Source organism: Littorina saxatilis, linkage group LG12, assembly GCF_037325665.1.
Source record: "Littorina saxatilis isolate snail1 linkage group LG12, US_GU_Lsax_2.0, whole genome shotgun sequence".
NCBI classification, from domain to species: Eukaryota; Metazoa; Mollusca; class Gastropoda; order Littorinimorpha; family Littorinidae; genus Littorina; species Littorina saxatilis.
In genome coordinates this window covers 66,055,105-66,075,991 of record NC_090256.1, presented here as the reverse complement: position 1 = coordinate 66,075,991, position 20,887 = coordinate 66,055,105, and the positions used below count along the sequence as shown (strand labels likewise).

At 41.5% G+C, this 20,887-nt stretch overlaps 2 protein-coding genes across 2 annotated transcripts in view; one reads left to right on the top strand and one right to left on the bottom strand.

The window, feature by feature from the left end:
- LOC138982597 (major vault protein-like) overlaps positions 1-5,962 on the top strand; it is a 41,873-nt gene extending 35,911 nt beyond the window's left edge. Inside the window, exon 26 of the mRNA XM_070355923.1 lies at positions 298-5,962. Within this exon, the coding sequence (XP_070212024.1) occupies positions 298-411 (114 nt within the window). The 3' untranslated portion in view covers positions 412-5,962. The remainder of the gene's footprint in view (positions 1-297) is intronic.
- LOC138983164 (sialin-like) lies at positions 5,769-16,928 on the bottom strand. The gene is made up of 9 exons (XM_070356574.1): positions 16,527-16,928; positions 15,168-15,404; positions 14,424-14,607; positions 12,795-12,948; positions 11,909-12,074; positions 11,035-11,167; positions 10,629-10,779; positions 7,228-7,318; positions 5,769-6,674 (listed from the first exon to the last, which is right to left on the bottom strand). The coding sequence occupies exons 1-9, from the start codon at positions 16,926-16,928 to the stop codon at positions 6,426-6,428; spliced, it is 1,767 nt and encodes a 588-aa protein (XP_070212675.1). The 3' UTR covers positions 5,769-6,425.
- Between the last annotated feature and the right edge of the window lie 3,959 nt (positions 16,929-20,887).

The following is a 20,887-nucleotide window of genomic DNA, read 5'->3' as shown; positions in this document are numbered from 1 at the left end:
CTTCGTGGTCGGCTGGGCGTTAAGCAAACAAACAAACAAAATCTCTTCAATCTTCTACCTTACCCCTCGGCCCATCCCAACCCCACCACACTACTCTATGCCTTAATTCACCTCCCCTACTTACTCCTGTACTTACACTGCCACTCCAATACCTCCTTCCTTTTATCTGTGGTATCATGAAGATTATTATTATTATGAGAATGTAGCAGTCTATCCATTTCAGGTGTGTGTTTTTTGTTTGTCTTGCCCTATCATGCAATGATTTTTCCCTTTTCTGTTTTGTACATGTACTTGCAGCTCGATCTGCTCTCTGCACTGGGAATGGAAAGTGTTCTTCTGACAGACGGCTCGAGCCCAGTCAACCTCTTCAACACTGCCAATGGGCTGGTCGGAGGGGAGAGAAATACTTAAATTGCCGTCCACTCGACCATCAGCTGCTGAAAAAACACATCTGTTCTGACGCTTTTGGGCAACATTTTCAGGAAGAACAAATTCTGTGATGTTTATTTGTGTTGTTGGGTTGTACATTTACTATTTGTTTTTGTTGTTGTTGTTTTTTAGGTGATTCTGTTATTGTGAACCTGTTATCATGAACCTGTTATTTCACACATGTGACTGACTGTTAACTAACAAATATTGTATGATCATATTCAGTGAATATCCACATCCTAATGGAACGTTAAAACTGAGTCTGTGATAGTGATGTCTGTGCCTTTTAATTGCTGTTCAAAACTCTTTTTTTTATCTCTAAAGTCTAATGTGTGATTGTTGAGTTTTGAGTATTTCCTGTAATAATAATATTACCGCCAAATACACACTGCTGGTATGCAGGATAACGCTAATTTAACTGTTGAGCACTCTTCTCACTAAATATGCAAATAAAAATAAGAAAATAATTTCATAATTTGGAGGAAGGCTTATGAAAACTGCGGCATATTTTATCTTACCAATGGTGTTACTTATCCTTTTTTAAAAGTCATATATACTCTGATGTTTGTAAGAGAGTTCTGAGACATCCACAAAGAACATTAGAACTGACCTTTGCAAGTGAGTTCTGACATTGCACAAAGAACTGATTTTTGTCCAAAAGACAAACTGATCGTTGTCCAAAAGACAAACTGATCGTTGTCCAAAAGACAAACTGATCGTTGTCCAAAAGACAAACTGATCGTTGTCCAAAAGACAAACTGATCGTTGTCCAAAAGACAAACTGATCGTTGTTCAAAAGACAAACCGATCGTTGTCCAAAAGACAAATTGGTGTCAGGCGTTAGGAGACTGGTTCTGCATAACTCTCACTCGCTCTTGTTGCACATGTTGTATACACGTAGAGCGCTTACGTCCCTTTGTTTCTCATAATCTTTGTCCAGCAGTCTCTACAGTCTAATTACAGAGCTCCCACATGTGGGGTTTAGAAAAGATGCAGAATTCAAGCTTCTCAAAAATGATTGTTTTCCTGCTATACAGGGCTCTGTGCTTAGCAAAACATTACTGGTGTTAGCAAAAGGCAACACTTGATGTACTTCACAAAAAGTTACAGGTGTTAGCAACAGGCAATACTTTTGTCTGCAAGTGCTTTATCACTACATGAACATGTACATGTACTTTGCATGCAATGATAATCACACTTTTCTGTGATCTGCAATGGTCACAACTGAAGCTGTTCTTATCACGAATTGTGAACTGTTTTGGACATGAATTTTGTTTGTGTATGTTGCTATTCAAAGTTGGTTGTTGATTTTTAACCAAGACATGTTGACGACAAGATGTAGACCTGTTCCTCTGATGTTTACTTTCACATAGATTGTCATCATTCAAAAAAGTTCACAGCTTGCTTTTTTTTTTTATTCACTCTAAGGCGAAATTACTACATTTAGTCAAGCAGTGGAACTCACAGAATGAAATTGAACGTAGTCCGCCGCTCGTGCAAAAGGCAGTGAAAGTGACGAGCCTGTTTGGCGCGGTAGCGGTTGCACTGTGCTTCATAGCACGCTTTACTGTACCTCTCTTCGTTTTAACTTTCTGAGCGTGTTAATAATCCAAACATATCATATCTATATGTTTTTGGAATCAGGAACTGACAAGGAATAAGATGAAAGTGTTTTTAAATTGATTTCGAAAATTTAATTTTGATCATAATTTTTAATTTTTTTTAATTTTCAGAGCTTGTATTTAATCCAAATATAACATATTTATATGTTTTTGGAATCAGAAAATGATGAAGAATAAGATGAACGTAAATTTGGATCGTTTTATAAAAAAAATTTTTTTTTTTACAATTTTCAGATTTTTAATGACCAAAGTCATTAATTAATTTTTAAGCCACCAAGCTGAAATGTAATACCGAAGTCCGGCCTTCGTCGAAGATTGCTTGGCCAAACTTTCAATCAATTTGATTGAAAAATGAGAGTGTGACAGTGCCGCCTCAACTTTTACAAAAAGCCGGATATGACGTCATCAAAGACATTGATCGAAAAAATGAAAAAAACGTCCGGGGATATGGTCCAGTAGTTTACTCTGAATCGCTCTACACACACACACACACACACACACACACCACGACCCTCGTCTCGATTCCCCCTCTATGTTAAAACATTTAGTCAAAACTTGACTGAATGTAAAAAGGGACTTAAAACACCCCTTGTTTTTAGTGTCTTCATGTATGTATTTTATACACAATATGTATTACAGATATTTTCTGTGTTGAAGCTGAACAAAAGGACAGTTATATACTGATGATTTTTATTGAGAAATACTTTGCTATGATTACACTAATGATATGTTTATACATGTATCTTTTTTGTTTGGTTTAACTTTTGTGTGAATTCACTTTAAGGCAGGTCAAATGGAGACAGGGATATTACTCTTCATACACAAAGGGAAGCCACTGAGTTGTGTCGCCATTTTTTCCTGGCAGGCTGGGAATTCGAACACATCGAACAGGGAACGCAGAAGAAGAAGAAGAAGAAGAACACGTCGAACATTCGAATGACGTAAATAGAACAAACGTCACATTTTTCAGGCAGCGGAAGTGTGGTGACGCGGCCCAGAACAAATGACGTCAGAAAATGACGACACCGCCAGAAATAAAAACAATGCGACACGCCTACCAACCACGAGGTCAAAAACACGTGGGCATCTAATGAAATCGGTACAAAGCCGTTCTCTTTGCCAGTGACATCGTAATAATCACCAAAGCTAACATTGAAGCTCCGGTAGCAGGTAAGAGAGTGTCTCCCAACCCGTGATGCTCACAGCGTGATTGCATCAGAATACCACATGTTAAAACCGGTGTTTGAACTAGAATAACAGCCAGTGTCTTGTGTATGCAGCCCTCTTTCTACTGTACGCTGGCAGCAGATAATACAATAATTGAAGTCCTTCGATGCATAAGGGGCCCATAAGGCGAAAAATTGCTTTAATTCCACCCTCAAAAAGTCCCAGCCTTCAAACCGTAACAAATAACAGTACGCACTATTAAGCAAAATTATAAACCAAGCCTTGATTATTAATTTTTATTATTACACTTGTATCAAACAAGTGACCTCCACCTTTTGATTGGCGTTTTTATTACATTTGAATCGGACTTGTGGCCTTTCAAAGTTGCGGTGACCTTTGACTTTCAACAGAGGTCATATGTAACAGTGGTTTTTAAAAACATAATTTAGTTGGCTCATATATCTGAGACAAATGATCGGACAACAACCCTTTACATTATCGTGACACATATTTTTCTGAGGCACACTGGACAGTAATAGTGCAAAGGGTGGGGTTAATCAAGGGAGTGAACCCCCCCTAAAAACACCACCAACCTGTCGTTTTTTTTGTTTTTTTTAATGCCGTTTTGATCGCTCTTGCGTTTACAACCCATCTCATCAAATCGTAATTTATTTCCAGGCTACCAGCAATAAAATACCTCAACATGAGGAACAAATTTAAAATAAACTCTGGCAAAAGACGTGACGTCACAAAGTTTGAGTATGCGCAACATTTTCGTTTACCAGTGCACTTCGTTACCTGCCCATTGCTGCTTTGGGTGATATTTGTTAAATGACTATTCCTATGCAGATGTTTGTGTAATTGGCCGTTTTCAAAACATACCCATTTTTCGATTTTTCGGTCCAAAATTCAAAACGGGCACTGTCTTCCGAGACTCATAGCTCCGAAACGAACCCACTACCCTATATTTTTTTTATGCTGAATGCATAGCAGACAGATCGAACTTAAAAAATAACCAACTTTTGGGAGAAACCAAATTATATTTAACGGGTCCAGTGAACTACCTTAAACAGAATTGTGCGCATCTTCAAACATTTGATTCTGAGGTCACGATAGAATTTTCATGCAAGTCGCTTTTTGCGTGAATACTTGAAGCTTGAACGGATTTGTATAATTGTCCCAAGAAGAAAAAACACATTTTCAGCAGACCTCAGGTCTTGTTTTGTGACAGAAACATTCAAACCTCGCACAAAAAAGTCCGCCAGCAGGATTGATGCAAGCTTCTGGCTGGGGCAAATATGTGATAATTTGGGGTTGTTGTTTTTTTAGTACAATTTTGTTTTATTCCATTTGTGTTACTTCTTGGCTCCATGATAAGGTTTGCCCTTATGAGAATTTTACTGATTGTGATAGATATTGGTTTTGTATAAATTTTACAATGCTTCACAATCTGACACAATTTTTGTTATACATGACATGGTGTACTTTTTATATTGTTTGTTTTCTGTTTATTCCTCACTGACCAGTTTCATTTAAATCAACTTGGATGTTTAAGCAGAGACATACATTGAAGAGATGCGAAGTGAGGCCGCTCGCGTGAACTCGTGGGGTACCACGCTCGGTCAGCGGGACCTCGCGCGATTGTCAGCCATCTTCCCGTACTACGTTGTTGTTCGCTTGCTCTCTGACACCGATTTGAAGTGCTTTTCTGTCATATTTCTTTGGATATATCCAGCTTCAGACGAGAGATATCAGTGGTAAATAAACTTGATTCATATTCTGTAGCTTCAATAGTGTGCACACGAACGCATTTGAGACGATTGGGTTCCCGAAGTGAGTCAAAAACACAGTTCCCTCGGTTCTTGCGGCCATTGTTCTAAGTCCATGCCTTGCATTGTGCGTGGAGGCAATGTTTGGGAGCTAATATTTTCTTTTGTGCGCAACGTTACTTTCCCTTAACTGGCAAATGCATTACTGGTGTATACATTAATCTGTTTGTATAATTGTTGATGCGCTGTAATTAAATTTGATACCCCCCGCGGGTTAGGGGGAAGAATTTACCCGATGCTCCCCAGCATGTCGTAAGAGGCGACTAACGGATTCTGTTTCTCCTTTTACCCTTGTTAAGTGTTTCTTGTATAGAATATAGTCAATGTTTGTAAGGATTTTAGTCAAGCAGTATGTAAGAAATTTTTTGATTAGTGCTTTTGTGAACAAGAAACAATTAACAAGTGGCTCTATCCCATCTCCCCCCCTTTCCCCGTCGCGATATAACCTTCGTGGTTGAAAACGACGTTAAACACCAAATAAAAAAAGAAAGAATTAAATTTGATGCTTTTAAGTCTCGCTCAAGTGGTTCTCGCACTTACACTGGCGTGTGAATAAAAAGTTTTCAAGGAGAAATGAGCGAAATTGCTTACTTTAGGATTCATCTTCTAATCACCAAATGATGCAATAATCTTCTTCGTGTGATTTTCTGTTTCTCTTGAGTGCAAATAATTAACAGTTTGCATGGTTTATTATCTATGATTTTCTATGAAACAGTTATAATTCTTTAAAAACACAACAATTGCCAGCTTGGCGCCTGGGGGAGGATTACTTGCCCTTGCCGTAGGCGAAGATAACGCGAGCAAGAAGACAGCGCTTCGCATCTCTTCTATCTATGTCTCTGGTTTAAGAAAACAAAATGTGAATGTCCAAGCATGTTGCTTTTTCGAAGTTGAATAAACAAGAATCAAACTCTCTTTACTGAGGTCTTAATACTTGTTCCTTTCCATGATACATCAGAGTTTTTAAGATCTTCTTTGTGACAGTGTGCATGAACATTTTTAATTGTATATGCACTTTTTATATGTGCACTTCAGTGGGTTTTCCCCCTGAAATATGTTTCAAATGATGTGGGACATATGGTGGAAAAAGCCAGTTTTCTACTGAATAAAGCAGTTCTTTTAGCAGGTGAACAGAAAAAGATACCTTCCCGAATCCAGGGATCTATAATACGTTTTCGGGCACACACACATAAAATCTAGCCAATTCCAGCCAAATTCATTTAAACTCCCCTCTGGAATGTGAACACTCGATTTTTGCCTTTGACTTTGTGTATCCATGTCGTCATCATGGAAATGCCAGTCGTTTTCTTCTTCATCAAAAACTAGTTCACTTTCTTTCCTACTCTCCTGGGGCCTGTACGTCTTCACAGATTCTTCGTTAGAGTGAAGTACCTAGCTCCTCTTCAAGCGTCTTTTCAATCTCGTGTGTTCTGTCATGTGACGTGGAATCATGTGACGTAGAAGGTCCCAGGGTATCTACGTCACACACGGTGATGACGATATCACAGCTTTGCGGCAGAGCCCAGTCCTGAACCTCACCGCTGCTAAAAATGCAAAATACCACGCCCCCCACGATGTTCAGTGACGCCACGATGATGAACACTATCAGCCACTCCTCTTGCGTGTCCTGTGAAGCATAAACAGAATGGTCATGTTATAGTAAAACAGAGAGAGTGAGGCAATACTAGTTCAGACAACTTTTTTTTATTCTTGCATTTTCATAACTTTATTGTCCCATTGCTGGAAAACTCGGGTCGCTTCCTCCCAGTGGAAAGCTAGCAGCAACAGAGTCGCGCTGCCCAGGTGTGTGTGTGTTTAGGTGTAATCAGCCATGCACCTGCCCTAATGGCAGAATAACTGAGGTCTTTTACGTGCCACTATGGTGACACGGGGATGAAACATGGATACCGTCTCTCAGTTTGCACATAAAGTTGACATATGTCAGTCCCGGCCTGGATTCGAACCTGTGACTCCAGGATCACTAGTCCAGTGCTCTACCAACTAAGCTACCGGGCCCCCACATCTTCATTTACGATAGGCACGTGAACCTATGTCGTTTTTTGTTCCGTTTTGTGTGTGGTTTTTTTTCATCCAGCCCTCGGCCTAAAGAGGGTCAACTCAAATAACTTAAGAGAGAGAGAGCGAGTAGTATCTTTTGCGCTGTTTGTGCTGTAACTTACATTCTTGATGATGGCTTCTGTGATAGGCGGCCCGGACAGAGCAACACCCATGGCGCCGGTCACTGTGATGCCCATCATGACCCCAGCGAATCTGTAACAGAAAGTGTATTACTTTTATCACAAAAGCGAAGCTGTTGTTCAGACAGAACTATGCCCATCACACCCACAAGAGCTTGAATCAATGTGCTGTGCTTGGTCCAGTCGATCAATGCAACACTCCACAAGTATAACCTTCCACAATTAGAAGAAGCTTATGCGGGCTGTTTCTGTTGACTTGCCTATGCTAGGTACTTTAATATAGGCTCCTGTGGTAAAATCAGCAAGCCTTGACAACTTGATGAGGAACAGTGGAGACTCTGAGCAGGGACCTATATAGGTCTATGCTCTGAGGAACAGTCCAGACTCTGACGCCAAAGGGCAGGTCCGTTCCAATATTCACATTCATTTAAAGGCACACTCCTTTCCGTGTAAACAGTTCGGCATCAGCAGAGTTTATATGGCTTTAAAACTTGATAGTACAACCGAAAGTTTTGCATTTGACTAGAATTTTCACTAGCCAGCCGGGCGAGCTGCCAACGGGTTTCTACTAGCCCGGCGGATTGTTTACTCGCCCCTGGCGACTGGGCGATGGATTTGGCCATCCCTGGGGACATATGGTGATAGAACGCCAGTTTCTACAGAATAAAGCAGTTCTTTTAGCAGGTGAACAGGGAAAAAAACCTTTCTGAATCCAGGGATCTATATTACGATCTGAGATCTGGCGGGGATTGTCCATGATATAAGACCAAGCCTCAACTTGGACACATACCAAACACCAACAGCCTTTCTTTCTTTATTTGGTGTTTAACGTCGTTTTCAACCACGAAGGTTATATCGCGACGGGGAAAGGGGGGAAGAGGGGATAGAGCCACTTGTCAATTGTTTCTTGTTCACAAAAGCACTAATCAAAAAATTGCTCCAGGGGCTTGCAACGTAGTACAATATATGACCTTACTGGGAGAATGCAAGTTTCCAGTACAAAGGACTTAACTCTTTTCTGACGGGCTACGACTATAGTCGTAACAGCTAAACAGTCTCTACTGCCGGGCTACGAATATAAACGTAACAGCAAAACTCCGTACAAATCCACATCTGAGTCCATGTTTTCAGTGCATAAAAGTGTTTCAGTGGTTACTTCCCTTAACCACTTCCTGTGTTTTCCCGATCACGTTTAATTTGGAGCATTATCTGCCGAAAATGAATCGAAATCGAAGATTTTCTTTACAAGAGGTTGTGAGAGAGCTCCAACTTGACTCTGATAGTGACATTGAAGACGACGATGATATTGAAGTTTTTGAAAACTGTTTAAAACCGAAAAATCCGGTTTCTTAAAGTAATGGTTGATGGAGGCAAAATGTGTATTATTTTATCATTTATTGTAATTCAATCAAGTTTGCGTTTTAATGAAACAGATCCTGTGATTGGTCAGAATGCCCTAACTCATTAAAAATTACTGGTCATTAATTGTCGATATAACCACTCGCTAAAAAATCCATTAACAACCTGCTGGCGAGGCACATTGATACAGCTTCAACTAATCTCGGTTAGCTTTGAGGGTCATTTCACAAGTAGGAAATATGAAGACCAACGAAATACCGAGACCATAAGGTATGCGAAGTGATGACGTCGAATACGTGACGTAAGTTGATGCATGAATTCTTCCGGACTACGTCAGTCAATTCCAAAGATCGCTTTTGTGATGAAAAGAATTTGTTTTAGAGTTTGCTGTCCAGAAACTCGTCAAAAAAGAAGGGAAAATGTGTGTGAAAGAAAACAAAACAGGAGCAGAGTGATACGATAGGAATTCAGAGACATATATTTCTTGGGACTTGACCCTTGCAGGTAGGTGGACTGAAAGTAGTGTGTGAACAGAACAGAACCAATTCTGTCTGTTTACCATCGCATGAAAGCAGGAAAGAGATCGTCGTCAGGTTGAATTACAATAACATTAACATGCTTCCATTTGAAACTTCTCGGTCTTCATCATGGATTGACGCCCTCCCAAAGTCTAATTGAAGCCCTCCGTCGCTTCGCTCCGTCGGGCTTCAATTACCTTTGGTCTCTGGATCTAGATCTGGATAACCCGCCTGGGTTGGTAGTTGGCGGGTGCGCCACAGAAGCCGACGACGACTATCAACGTGACGTTTTTTGGGTGTGCGCATCTAAAAGAGTCTTAAGAGTTCACTGTACACAAGGTGGATATAGTGTACAACTCCAGCTGGTCTTCTTGCTGCTGTACTTGCGGTTTTAGTCCGTTTGCCCTAGAATGTAGGCTTTTCAAGCACAGTTAAAAACAAGAAGGGCAAAGCCCATACGACTCACATGCTTGACCTTGACCTTTACATGACCTTGACCTTCAGCTAAACCTAGCAATGACATCATACACTAAGAACTGCTTTACACATTTTTTCTACCAAAATACATGTGACCTTGACCCAAGGTCAAGGTCATCCAAGGTCATGCAACACAAAGCTGTTAATTCAAGACATAGGAAGTACAATGGTGCTTATTGGCTCTTTCTACCATGAGATATGGTCACTTTTAGTGGTTCACTACCTTATTTTGGTCACATTTCATAAGAGTCAAAGTGACCTTGATCATATGTGACCAAATGTGTCTCATGATGAAAGCATAACATGTGCCCCACATAATTTTTAAGTTTGAAACAGTTATCTTCCATAGTTCAGGGTCAAGGTCACTTCAAAATATGTATACAATCCAACTTTGAAGAGCTCCTGTGACCTTGACCTTGAAGCAAGGTAAACCAAACTGGTATCAAAAGATGGGGCTTACTTTGCCCTATATATCATATATAGGTGAGGTATTAAATCTCAAAAACTTAAGAGAAAATGGGAAAAATAGCTGTTTTTTAGACAACATTTATGGCCCCTGCGACCTTGACCTTGAAGCAAGGTCAAGATGCTATGTATGTTTTTTGGGGCCTTGTCATCATACACCATCTTGCCAAATTTGGTACTGATAGACTGAATAGTGTCCAAGAAATATCCAACGTTAAAGTTTTCCGGACGGACGGACGGCCGGACGGACGGACGGACGGGGGGGACGGACGGACGGACGACTCGGGTGAGTACATAGACTCACTTTTGCTTCGCATGTGAGTCAAAAAAGTGCTATGGTCGGGCGTCAATCCCCAATGAAGACCTCGAAGTTTCAAATGGAAGCATGTTAATGTGTAATTATCACAGCTATGTTGCATTTTTTGGCAGAAGTGTGCTTCTCAGAAATCGTATGCCGAGCGTTCCTATCAGACTTTGGCAAGAAAAGGTCTTCAAAACGGCGTCTGATTTCACCTTTAATCTCTCCATAAAACGTCTTCTCGATGCTTCTATACCTGAGTTTACCTGGGTGCAATGTCCAGATGATTGATACGGAAGGCCAGTGAGGTGACATTCTGAAAAGACATGGCCAGCACCAGCAGAGCCACCGCGACACCACGTGATGTGTGGTCCAAGAATCCCACAGCCAACGCGCATGCAGCACACCCCAGACATCCTGCGCACAATTTCATTCAATCAAGTGTTGAAAACACATGTCATTGTGGAAGCCACAAAACATAATTATGCTGACACCTCACACACACTGGGACAGGGAGTGTTACAGTGGAACCCCCTTTTCAAGAACTCCAAAATTCTGAGGAAATCCGACAGGTCTTAAAAAGGAGGGAGTCTTAAAACGGATGAAATTTACCGAGGTTATGAACAGAAGATCTGAGAAAATAGGGTCTTACATTGCTATAAACTCACTGACCTACTAACTGGAAGAGCTTTCTGCAGCTTCCAGTAGACAGCACACCCGAGTGTTGCAGCTTGTCAGAAAGGTAGCTGCACACAAATCCCGACAGCAGACGTCCCACGTATGGCAGGGAAGAGTACAAACCATCCTGCATAAAGACACACGCACGCGTGTAAGCACACACACACACACACACACACACACGCCCGCGCCCGAACGAACGAACGCACACAGAACGATCGCGGATAAACACATGCACGCACACACACATACACGTATGCGTACTTGTTGTTAACGCGGAACATACACGTATGCGTACAAACGAACACGCACACACATACACACGCACACAGACTGACACGCACACACACACACGGCACACACATACACATGCACACACACACACACGCCGCGCACACATATATACACGCACGAATGCACACACGTGCGCACAGACAGACATACACGGATGCGTATAAATATACACGCATGCACACACAAGCATACAAGAGTGTAAACACACACACACCACACACACACTCACATTGACACCATGTTAGGCTACGTCGATGCTTACTTATGTATGACGATGTTGAGATCCATTGTATTAATTCTTCAATACATGTTATAGTTATTCTGTCAAAGGTTGAACGTTGCCTGCACTAATTTCATGCGATTTCAGACATAATGACAATTTTGAGACAAGACAACGAAACATGACATAAGCAATGGTTCAAATGCCAACAATTGATGACAGAAAATATATGCATCACCGAAGACATACAAGCGGTTAAAGCTGGTGTTTACTTAAAGTTAAAAACTGGAGTAGTCTAGGGCTTGGACTAAAAAAAAGTTAACCTGATGGGAATTACATTTGTATATGTCTCACCTCCTCAACGTTAAACTTCATGACGTCACTGAGGTACATTGGCAGGTATGACATCATCCATGACGTCACCCAGGTGTAGGTAATGTGAGCTACGGCAATGGCCCAGAACGGTCCTGACGTCAACATGCTTTTCCAAGGAGTCTTAACAGTCTGTGGACAAAAGCACATAAGTAAACATGCATTTTTTCAAGTGTAAACGATTATGCTCACCATTTCAGATTTGTCAAGGCTATTACCTGGGATAAGATCATCTCTTCACTTGGACACATAGTAAAATCGACTGATCAACTGCTATCGATACAGCGTTGGAATTTTTGGATGAATTAATTACACATGCGAAATGAATTCATCACAAAATTTTAACTCTGCATAGGAAGCAAGCTGTTGGTTTGTTTGTTTGTTTGTTTGTTTGTTTGTTTGTTTGTTTGTTTGCTTAACGCCCAGCCGACCACGAAGGGCCATATCAGGGCGGTGCTGCTTTGACATTTAACGTGCGCCACACACAAGACAGAAATCGCAGCACAGGCTTCATGTCTCACCCAGTCACATTATTCTGACACCGGACCAACCAGTCCTAGCACTAACCCCATAATGCCAGACGCCAGGCGGAGCAGCCACTAGATTGCCAATTTTAAAGTCTTAGGTATGACCCGGCCGGGGTTCGAACCCACGACCTCCCGATCACGGGGCGGACGCCTTACCACTAGGCCAACCGTGCCGGTCATAGGAAGCAAGCAGGGTGTTGATTTTGTATATATGTTCAAGTGGAAGGATGCTCTGATTTCATGAAGATCAGATCTGTGATGGTTTACTGCAGCCGGAACTCCTATCAAAAAGCCGAATCTCAGGCTTCCGGCAAAGCCACATGCAACGATGCTAATTCTACCGAGCATAAATTGTGTTCTCTGCCTTGCTGCCTTCGCTGGGATCCTTTTCTTTAGCGATGAGGTTCAGCTCGTAGTCCAGGATACGTGGGTGTTGTTCCGGAGAATCGTACACCAAGAAGATCCAGGGGATGGAGCAGAAAAAGGCAAACCCACCTGAAAGAATACAAGTCGCGTAAGGCGAAATTACAACATTTAGTCAAGCTGTCGAACTAACAGAATGAAACTGAACTCACTGCATTTTTACAGCAAGAGCGTATACTCGTAGCATCGTCAGTCCACCGTTCGATGCAAAGGCAGTGAAATTGACAAGAAGCCGAGCGGGGTAGTAGTTGCGCTGAGAAGGATAGCACGCTTTTCTTTATCTCTATTCTTTTTAACTTTCTGAGCGTGTTTTTAATCCAAACATATCACATCTATATGTTTTTGGAATCAGGAACCCACAAGGAATAAGATGAAATTGTTTTTAAATCGATTTCGAAAATTTTATTTTAATAATAATTTTTATATTTTTAATTTTCAGAGCTTGTTTTTAATCCGAATATAACATATTTATATGTTTTTGGAATCAGAAAATGATGAAGAATAAGATGAACGTAAATTTGGATCGTTTTAAAAACAAATTTTTTTTTTACAATTTTCAGATTTTTAATGACCAAAGTCATCAATTAATTTTTAAGCCACCAAGCTGAAATGCAATACCGAAGTCCGGCCTTCGTCGAAGATTGCTTGGCCAAAATTTCAATCAATTTGATTGAAAAATGAGAGTATGACAGTGCCACCTCAACTAGTTTTACAAAAAGCCGGATATGACGTCATCAAAGGTATTTATCGAAAAAACGAAAAAAAGTCCGGGGATATCATTCCCAGGAACTCTCATGTCAAATTTCATAAAGATCGGTCCAGTAGTTTGGTCTGAATCGCTCTACACACACACACGCACAGACAGACAGACCGACAGACACACACACACACCACGACCCTCGTTTCGATTCCCCCTCTACGTTAAAACATTTAGTCAAAACTTGACTAAATGTTAAAAGTCGAGAAGGTTCACAAAGCGCCCATGTCCGCCAACCCCTTGAGAGACGGCTATCGATAGTTGTTGAAAGCCTCAGAAAGAAGTTCAGTGGTTCACCGTACCTTAATGATAACTGTATTATACGCATCGGTTCATGTGGGGTTCAAAAGCCCTGTCAGAACTTTCATGCCATAGAATCTTCCATTGAACTGGTATATATGCTTCTTCTTTCATGGGTTTAGACTCCCACGTTCATTCATGTTTTTAGCACGAGTGCAGTTTTACGTGTATGACCGTTTTTTCCCCGCCATTTGGGCAGCACACGCCGATTTCGGGGGAGAACTGGTAGGCCTATATCAAACCAGATATCTAAATGGGGACAAACAAGGAGACAGACAAACAAACAAACAAACAGAGTGAAACCTACACCCCCCCCCCCCCCCCCCCCCCGAATATAAAAAAAATTCCGGCTTCCGGCATATTCACATGCAACCCCTCCAGACATGGCCTTGTCCACTCGAGTAACTATGCGTTGTGACACGTTTCATAATCGAGCTGGAGTTCCCCAATAGGTGGATCCCAAGGCTTACCAAAAAATCCATCTTCTCACCAAAAAAGTAGAAAATTAAAGGCCATCCGTGGTTATTGTTTACGCCACAGAGTTTCCCTGAGATGTAGAAAGTGACAATGCCCGCCAAACTGAGACCCGAGTAGGAGCAAGTGGTCAGCTGGGCTTTCTCGTGCTTTGGTGCCCATCTGGCCCACAACGCCTGGATAGCTGGGTCGACGACACCCTGTGGAAAGATCAGAAATCTTTATGATACCTCTGAAATGATAAGCTGAAATGGGGAAGTTGGTTGCCACGTTGTTAGCTTCCCATCGGTACTAAACCTTAACTTTAACGAAACGATATAAGCCTGAACCAAGGACGACTGAAAACATGAACTATCTTGCTTAGCCTACCGTGCCTGCAAGAACAACAGCAACAACGAAATGACTCATATCAGCTGATCATGAATCGAAGGAAATTGACACACAACGTCGTCATGATTCATCCACTTGTGATTAACTGACTAACTAACTAACGAAATAACTAACTAACTGACTGACTGACTGACTAACGAACTGAGGTAACAGTGATGTCTTTTGTAAATCACCTAGTCGTCCATCTTCCCTTTTAACCCATGTGCACTTCTATTAACCTCACTGATCCACAATCGGCATCGTGAAGCAATCCGGCGTTAGATTATTTATCCTAAAAGCCAACTTTACAAAAAGACGGTGCGCACAAAACAAAAACAGAAAGCATGTTAGTGTAAGAGAAGTATGTTTAACTTTAATGCCTATTTCATACCAGAAAAACGCCAGCGAGGATTCTCAATACAATGATAAAAATATAATTGAAGTTCGCGGCCAAAGGGAGACAAATGGTGACGATGGATCCCGCTAGGAGCGCTACCAGCACCACGCGCTTGCCACCAAAACGTCCGGCAATATGGCCGCCAATGATGGGCGAGAAGAAAAAGCCGATGTTGTAAGCGTTCAGGATGAGCCCCTCAAACCCCGGTGTCCATTCCAAATCTCCAATCTTCTGAGGATGAAAAAAAAAGTCTGCATTATAGCTGACCTGGTGGCTGAAAAGTAAGTCCAGAATGACTCAGTCCAGGAACACACTTTGTATAACCTTTAGACTGACATCACTGAGTTATGAAGGTAAAACCTTATGCATGCTTCTTTCTGTGAGGAACTGGCTTTTGAGAACGTGAACAAAAGCGAAAGACTGAAGACGAACAGAAAACAAAAAATGTCGTGCTATCACGAGGTGGCTAACCTTAGCTTAAAGACGTGATTTCAAAGAAAACAGAAGCTGTACATTAAGTATTCACCGACGAGGCTCATAAATTAGTTAGTCTATAATCTAAATTATAATCAAGAGAATAGTTCGAACATTTTCTGCTGAATTAATTTCCCAAAATTCAAATAGGAGTCAGGTGACGAAATTAATAGATCAGAAATATTCCCACTCAGCAGAGACAGCAAGTGCAAGTGCAATGAGGGGGGCGATGCTTTACCACGTGCACCGGGAATGGGCTTTTTAGACGTAACGTGCATGGGCATGGGGAAATTCTCGTAGCGTGCACCGTGCACAGAGGTCACGGTCCGGCGTGCACCGTGCATGGAGCTTTTTCGTAACGTGCACCGTGGATCACCGTGCAAGGCACTTTTCGCCTCAACGTGCACGTGCACTAGTCTGCACCATATATCCTGGACCGCCAACTAGCTCTCTCTCCGCTCTTTCTCTCTATTACGAGGTAGCGCCTCTCGCATTTAGGAAACTACGCTTACATGGCCTTTCAGAAATCAGGGGGATGTAATATCCGGTGTCGATTGTAAACATGGACGAAGTTGCCGAGGTAAGTTCTGAAAATGCTAAAATAAACTAAGCAAAAGTGCATATCATCGGAACATGTTTTTCGATGAGGTTTGTTAAGTTTAGTTTGGAGTTTTGGAAAATCCAGTTCATTGTCACCTCCCATTGTCACAAATAACTGGAGCGTGCTTTCTTTTCACTGTCTTCGAATCGCTGGCCTTTCAAACTGGACGTCACGCGTCCTTGAAAGTCGAGAGTCGTAACCTCGAAGGGTCACGTGACGAGTTGGCGGTCCAGGCTATTTGGTCTATGTCTGCACATAAGGAACGTATTTAAACTCACCATTCCAGTACTGACGTTATGAGCTACAGTCCCGTTGAATGAGACGTTTTGCCCCGCCACTGTTTCCTGCAGCTGAGAGACTGGCAGAAAAGACTCCACCGTGGGTTTCGTCGTTGTCTTCTCAGCAGTCCGCACCATCATGCAGACGACGGCCATGCCGATACACTGACGGATGGCCGACTGCGAAAAACGGGCTGCGCAGCACATGTAACCAATCACCCAGCGACATGACGTCATCTTGTCGCAAAAACTCTCCACGTCATCATCAGCGACATCGTCGTTTTTGATGATGGCGGGCGTCTTCGGACCTTTGAGAGACGTTTTGGATGTGTGGAGTTTGTTCTTCTCTGTGCCTGCGAGAGAGCGAATAGCATGTAAAGCAAATACATGGAAGACATTCATGTTTTATTCTTTCTTACCGTTTCTGTATTTGCCTGTTGTTTATTATGATTATTCACTCCAAAGACGTATTAGTTGAAGATCTGTGATTGAATTTGTTTTGCATTGTATTTGAAATGGTACGCTTCAAAAATTAAAAAGTACAATTTTTACAAGAAAATGTGTCAAAAATTACAATTGTTTTTGACTTGATAATAAAACATTGGCAGTCGGTTTCGGATTTTTTTAATGGAAAATGTAGATTTTTTTTAATCTTTGCTTGAAACGTCCAAACTCGTATATCTAAAAACGTTTGTTTTCGTGCCTGTGTGCGAGAAAAAAAAAGATTATTTATCTTCTTCGGGATGGGGTTCAGTTGGGTCATTTGTGAACAGTGAAAAAGCGTAAGCAACTGGCGAACTTTGACTCCTTTTGCTGTAGCATGTGTTGAGTCGCAAACACGACAATTTCATCACCAGTCTGAGCTTGCAGTGGTTGTGCGTCAGACTACCACAAAGCATATTACGCAGACAAAGAAAGATATTTAGCTTGCAGTGGTTGTGCGTCAGACTACCACAAAGCATATTACGCAGACTAAGAAAGATATTTTTAAGTACTTGTGGCTAAAGGAATATGTTCCGCTTGTATGTGTGTTTCTTGTAGCCCAAACACATTGACATATTCCGTAATAAGCAAAGTGCAATGATCATCTTGTAATGGTACACTTGAAAACAAATTCTTCCGGTTTTTGAGACATTTGAATCATATGCCTTTTCTTTCGTGTGTTACCTAAGTAGCCTAAACCGCTATCGACATCATCATTCCTGATAAATGATAATGGAGTATTCATTGTGTCTTAATTAATTTAGACAAGCATGCCATGGATCAATCAACGGAGTAGGCCTATTCCGTGTAACGATGTACGACACCGACCCATGCACAACCTAGCGGCAACAATTTTTCAACTGCTAATGTGACCTAGGTTTTTTTTTAAAATAAATATTGACTTGACTTGGTCTTGCAGATCAACGTCATTCTCGAACCTCCCAGTTTGTTCAGATATAAACTGAAGAAGTGACGTAAACTTTACTTCATCATTTGCATTTACACAGACGACAGCAGCCTCTCTCACAAGAATATTAACAGCCGGAGAAGAAATTAAGGGGCCGTGTGTATGTAGTGTTATTGTGTGAATGAAAGCGAGTGTGCGGGGGTCTCAATCACTTTTTCTAAGTCTTACACCACAGTAAATGTATGACTGGGCCAGCTCCCCAGTTACCACACGATCAAGAATCCCTTGCCTGTTTTTTTGTGTTTGTTTTGTGTGTGTGTGTGTGTGTGTGTGTGTGTGTGTGTGTGTGTGTGTGTGTGTGTGTGTGTTGCTGTTTTGTTGTTGTTTTGTTGGGGGGGGGGGGGGGGGCAAACAACAAAAACACATAACTGCATGGCAAGGTCAATAATTTGTCAGATGCCTTCCGTATTGAGGATGCAACTAGTTATCCTTTTAAATATGTTGGTTAAACGACACAGAGGGGTGTCCGTCAGGACTGAAATAATGAAGCCAAGAAATGACACACCCAATTTGCAGCAGTGGCGATGAAATATTAATCAAACTCACTTCGTAATCCCTGCACCTGCAATAAATATGTAATACGAGCGTATGGCGGCACCCTTGCACCAAAAGTGGGAAATATGAAGAATATAGTAGCGGTTAAGTGTGCAGGGATGTGGGTTGTTGTTGTTGTTAGCACTACTTAACAGTTACAACTTCCAGCTAAGACTTGTGGCACTAGGTATATTCCATCAGACCGTTGAGTGACAAGTGTCAGTTACAAAGGAATATGTAGTTATCATCACCGATAATATAAACGGGAGTTAATGTTGCAATCGTAAATAAGTACACAATAATAACGTGATACACGTGGTACCATGCCAGTGTGCATTAAATAATTGCAGATAAAAGTGTTGGCGCTCGTATGGTTAGGCCTATCAAACACTGTACATTGTAGTTTCTTTGGGCCTATGCCGTTTAACCTTCGCCCCGCGTCCGGGTTATCGACTACACACGGAAGTCGTGGGGCCGTGCGGACCCATGCTTCTCGTTTCCTTCTTTGAAAAACATGGGTCCGCCCGGCCCCACGAAGTTTGTAGTCTAAATATGACCTTTTTATATTTAGTCAAGTTTTGACTAAATATTTTAACATCGAGGGGGAATCGAAACGAGGGTCGTGGTGTGTGTGTGTGTGTGTGTGTGTGTGTGTGTGTGTGCGTCTCTGTGTGTGTGTGTGTGTGTGTGTAGAGCGATTCAGACTAAACTACTGGACCGATCTTTCTGAAATTTGACATGAGAGTTCCTGGGAATGGTATCCCCGGACCTTTTTTGCGATAAAAGTCTTTGATGACGTCATATCCGGCTTTTTGTAAAAGTTGAGGCGGCACGTACTGTCACACCCTCATTTTTCCATCAAATTGATTGAAATTTTGGCCAAGCAATCTTCGACAAAGGCCGGACTTCGGTATTGGATTTCAGTTTGGTGGCTTAAAAATTAATGTATGACTTTGGTCATTACAAATCTGAAAATTGTAAAACAAAAAATGTTTTTATAAAACGATCCAAATTTACGTTCATCTTATTCTTCATCATTTTCTGATTCCAAAAACGTATAAATATGTTAATTTGGATGAATAACAAGCTCTGAAAATTAAAACAATTAATAATTATGATCAAAATTAAATTTCCAAAATCGTTTCAAAAACTCTTTCATCTTATTTCTTGTCGGTTCCTGATTCCAAAAACATATAGATATGATATGTTTGGATTAAAAACACGCTCAGAAACTTAAAACGAAGAGAGGTACAGTAAAGCGTGCTATGAAGCACAGCGCAACCGCTGCCGCGCCAAACAGGCTCGTCACTTTCACTGCCTTTTGCACTAGCGGCGGAATACGTTCAGTTTTATTCTGTGAGTTCCACAGCTTGACTAAATGTAGTAATTTCGCCTTACGCGACTTGTTTTTTATTACTTCTCGCTAAAATGTTAGGACATAAGAGCTTTTTAGGTGCCTGAGGCATTCTTAAAAGCTCATTAAAAAATTCCAACTAGTTTAAAGAGATATTTGCAATTAAACACCCTTCTGGGTCCCCACGGACCCTCGACCACCGGCGAAAGTTAAAGAGTGATCCACCTGTATGCAGTACAGGACTGATATGACTGCTCAATGAATGTCATACCTATAACAGTCGATTTGAGCGGTTTTCTTCCAATAATGTTCACTTCCTAGTCCAGATGCTAGCAGCATTCCAGCATGTATGCACCAAACAAATGTATCATGATTCTCATCAACCTGTCAAAATACCAGTAATACCTTGGACGTCGTACATTGTTACCTACCAAGATCTCAATGTTTTATATCGGCTTTTGACTCAAAGGGCGTTTTAGCTCAGGCTCAAACGATAACAACTATGAATAAATCACATGCACAACGTGAGAATTGCATGTAAACACAGCAAACGTCGATCTAAACTAAGCAACAATCAATCAATATATCCATCGTAATTAACCAGAAATCTTTAAACTTACCAAGGACAATAACCCTTATATGTCATACTGTTCACTATGATTTTTACTTCTCACGTCAGAAGACTGTCACACGCACGTCGACGTCATGTTAGCGGACGGTGCACCTTCCCGGTGTGCTCAGCAGGAGAGCAGGAAGGGATGGCTGGCTGACCGTGCAACGGAAACGGTGACTCATTATCCTCATTTTTCTGCGGTCTTTTGTCTACGATTATTGACCACTTGGGGGCAAAGACTGAACTTGTCAATAGGATGTTTTTCCGTTGAATTTTTAAAACCTTTTCCTTTCTACTTCAGGAAACGACTGAGACATGTCTTTGAAGTGAAAACTCCCCTATCAGTCGCCACAAAGCACCAGTACCAGATTGTATGACAGGCCTATTCCGAACGAATTCCTCCAAAATGT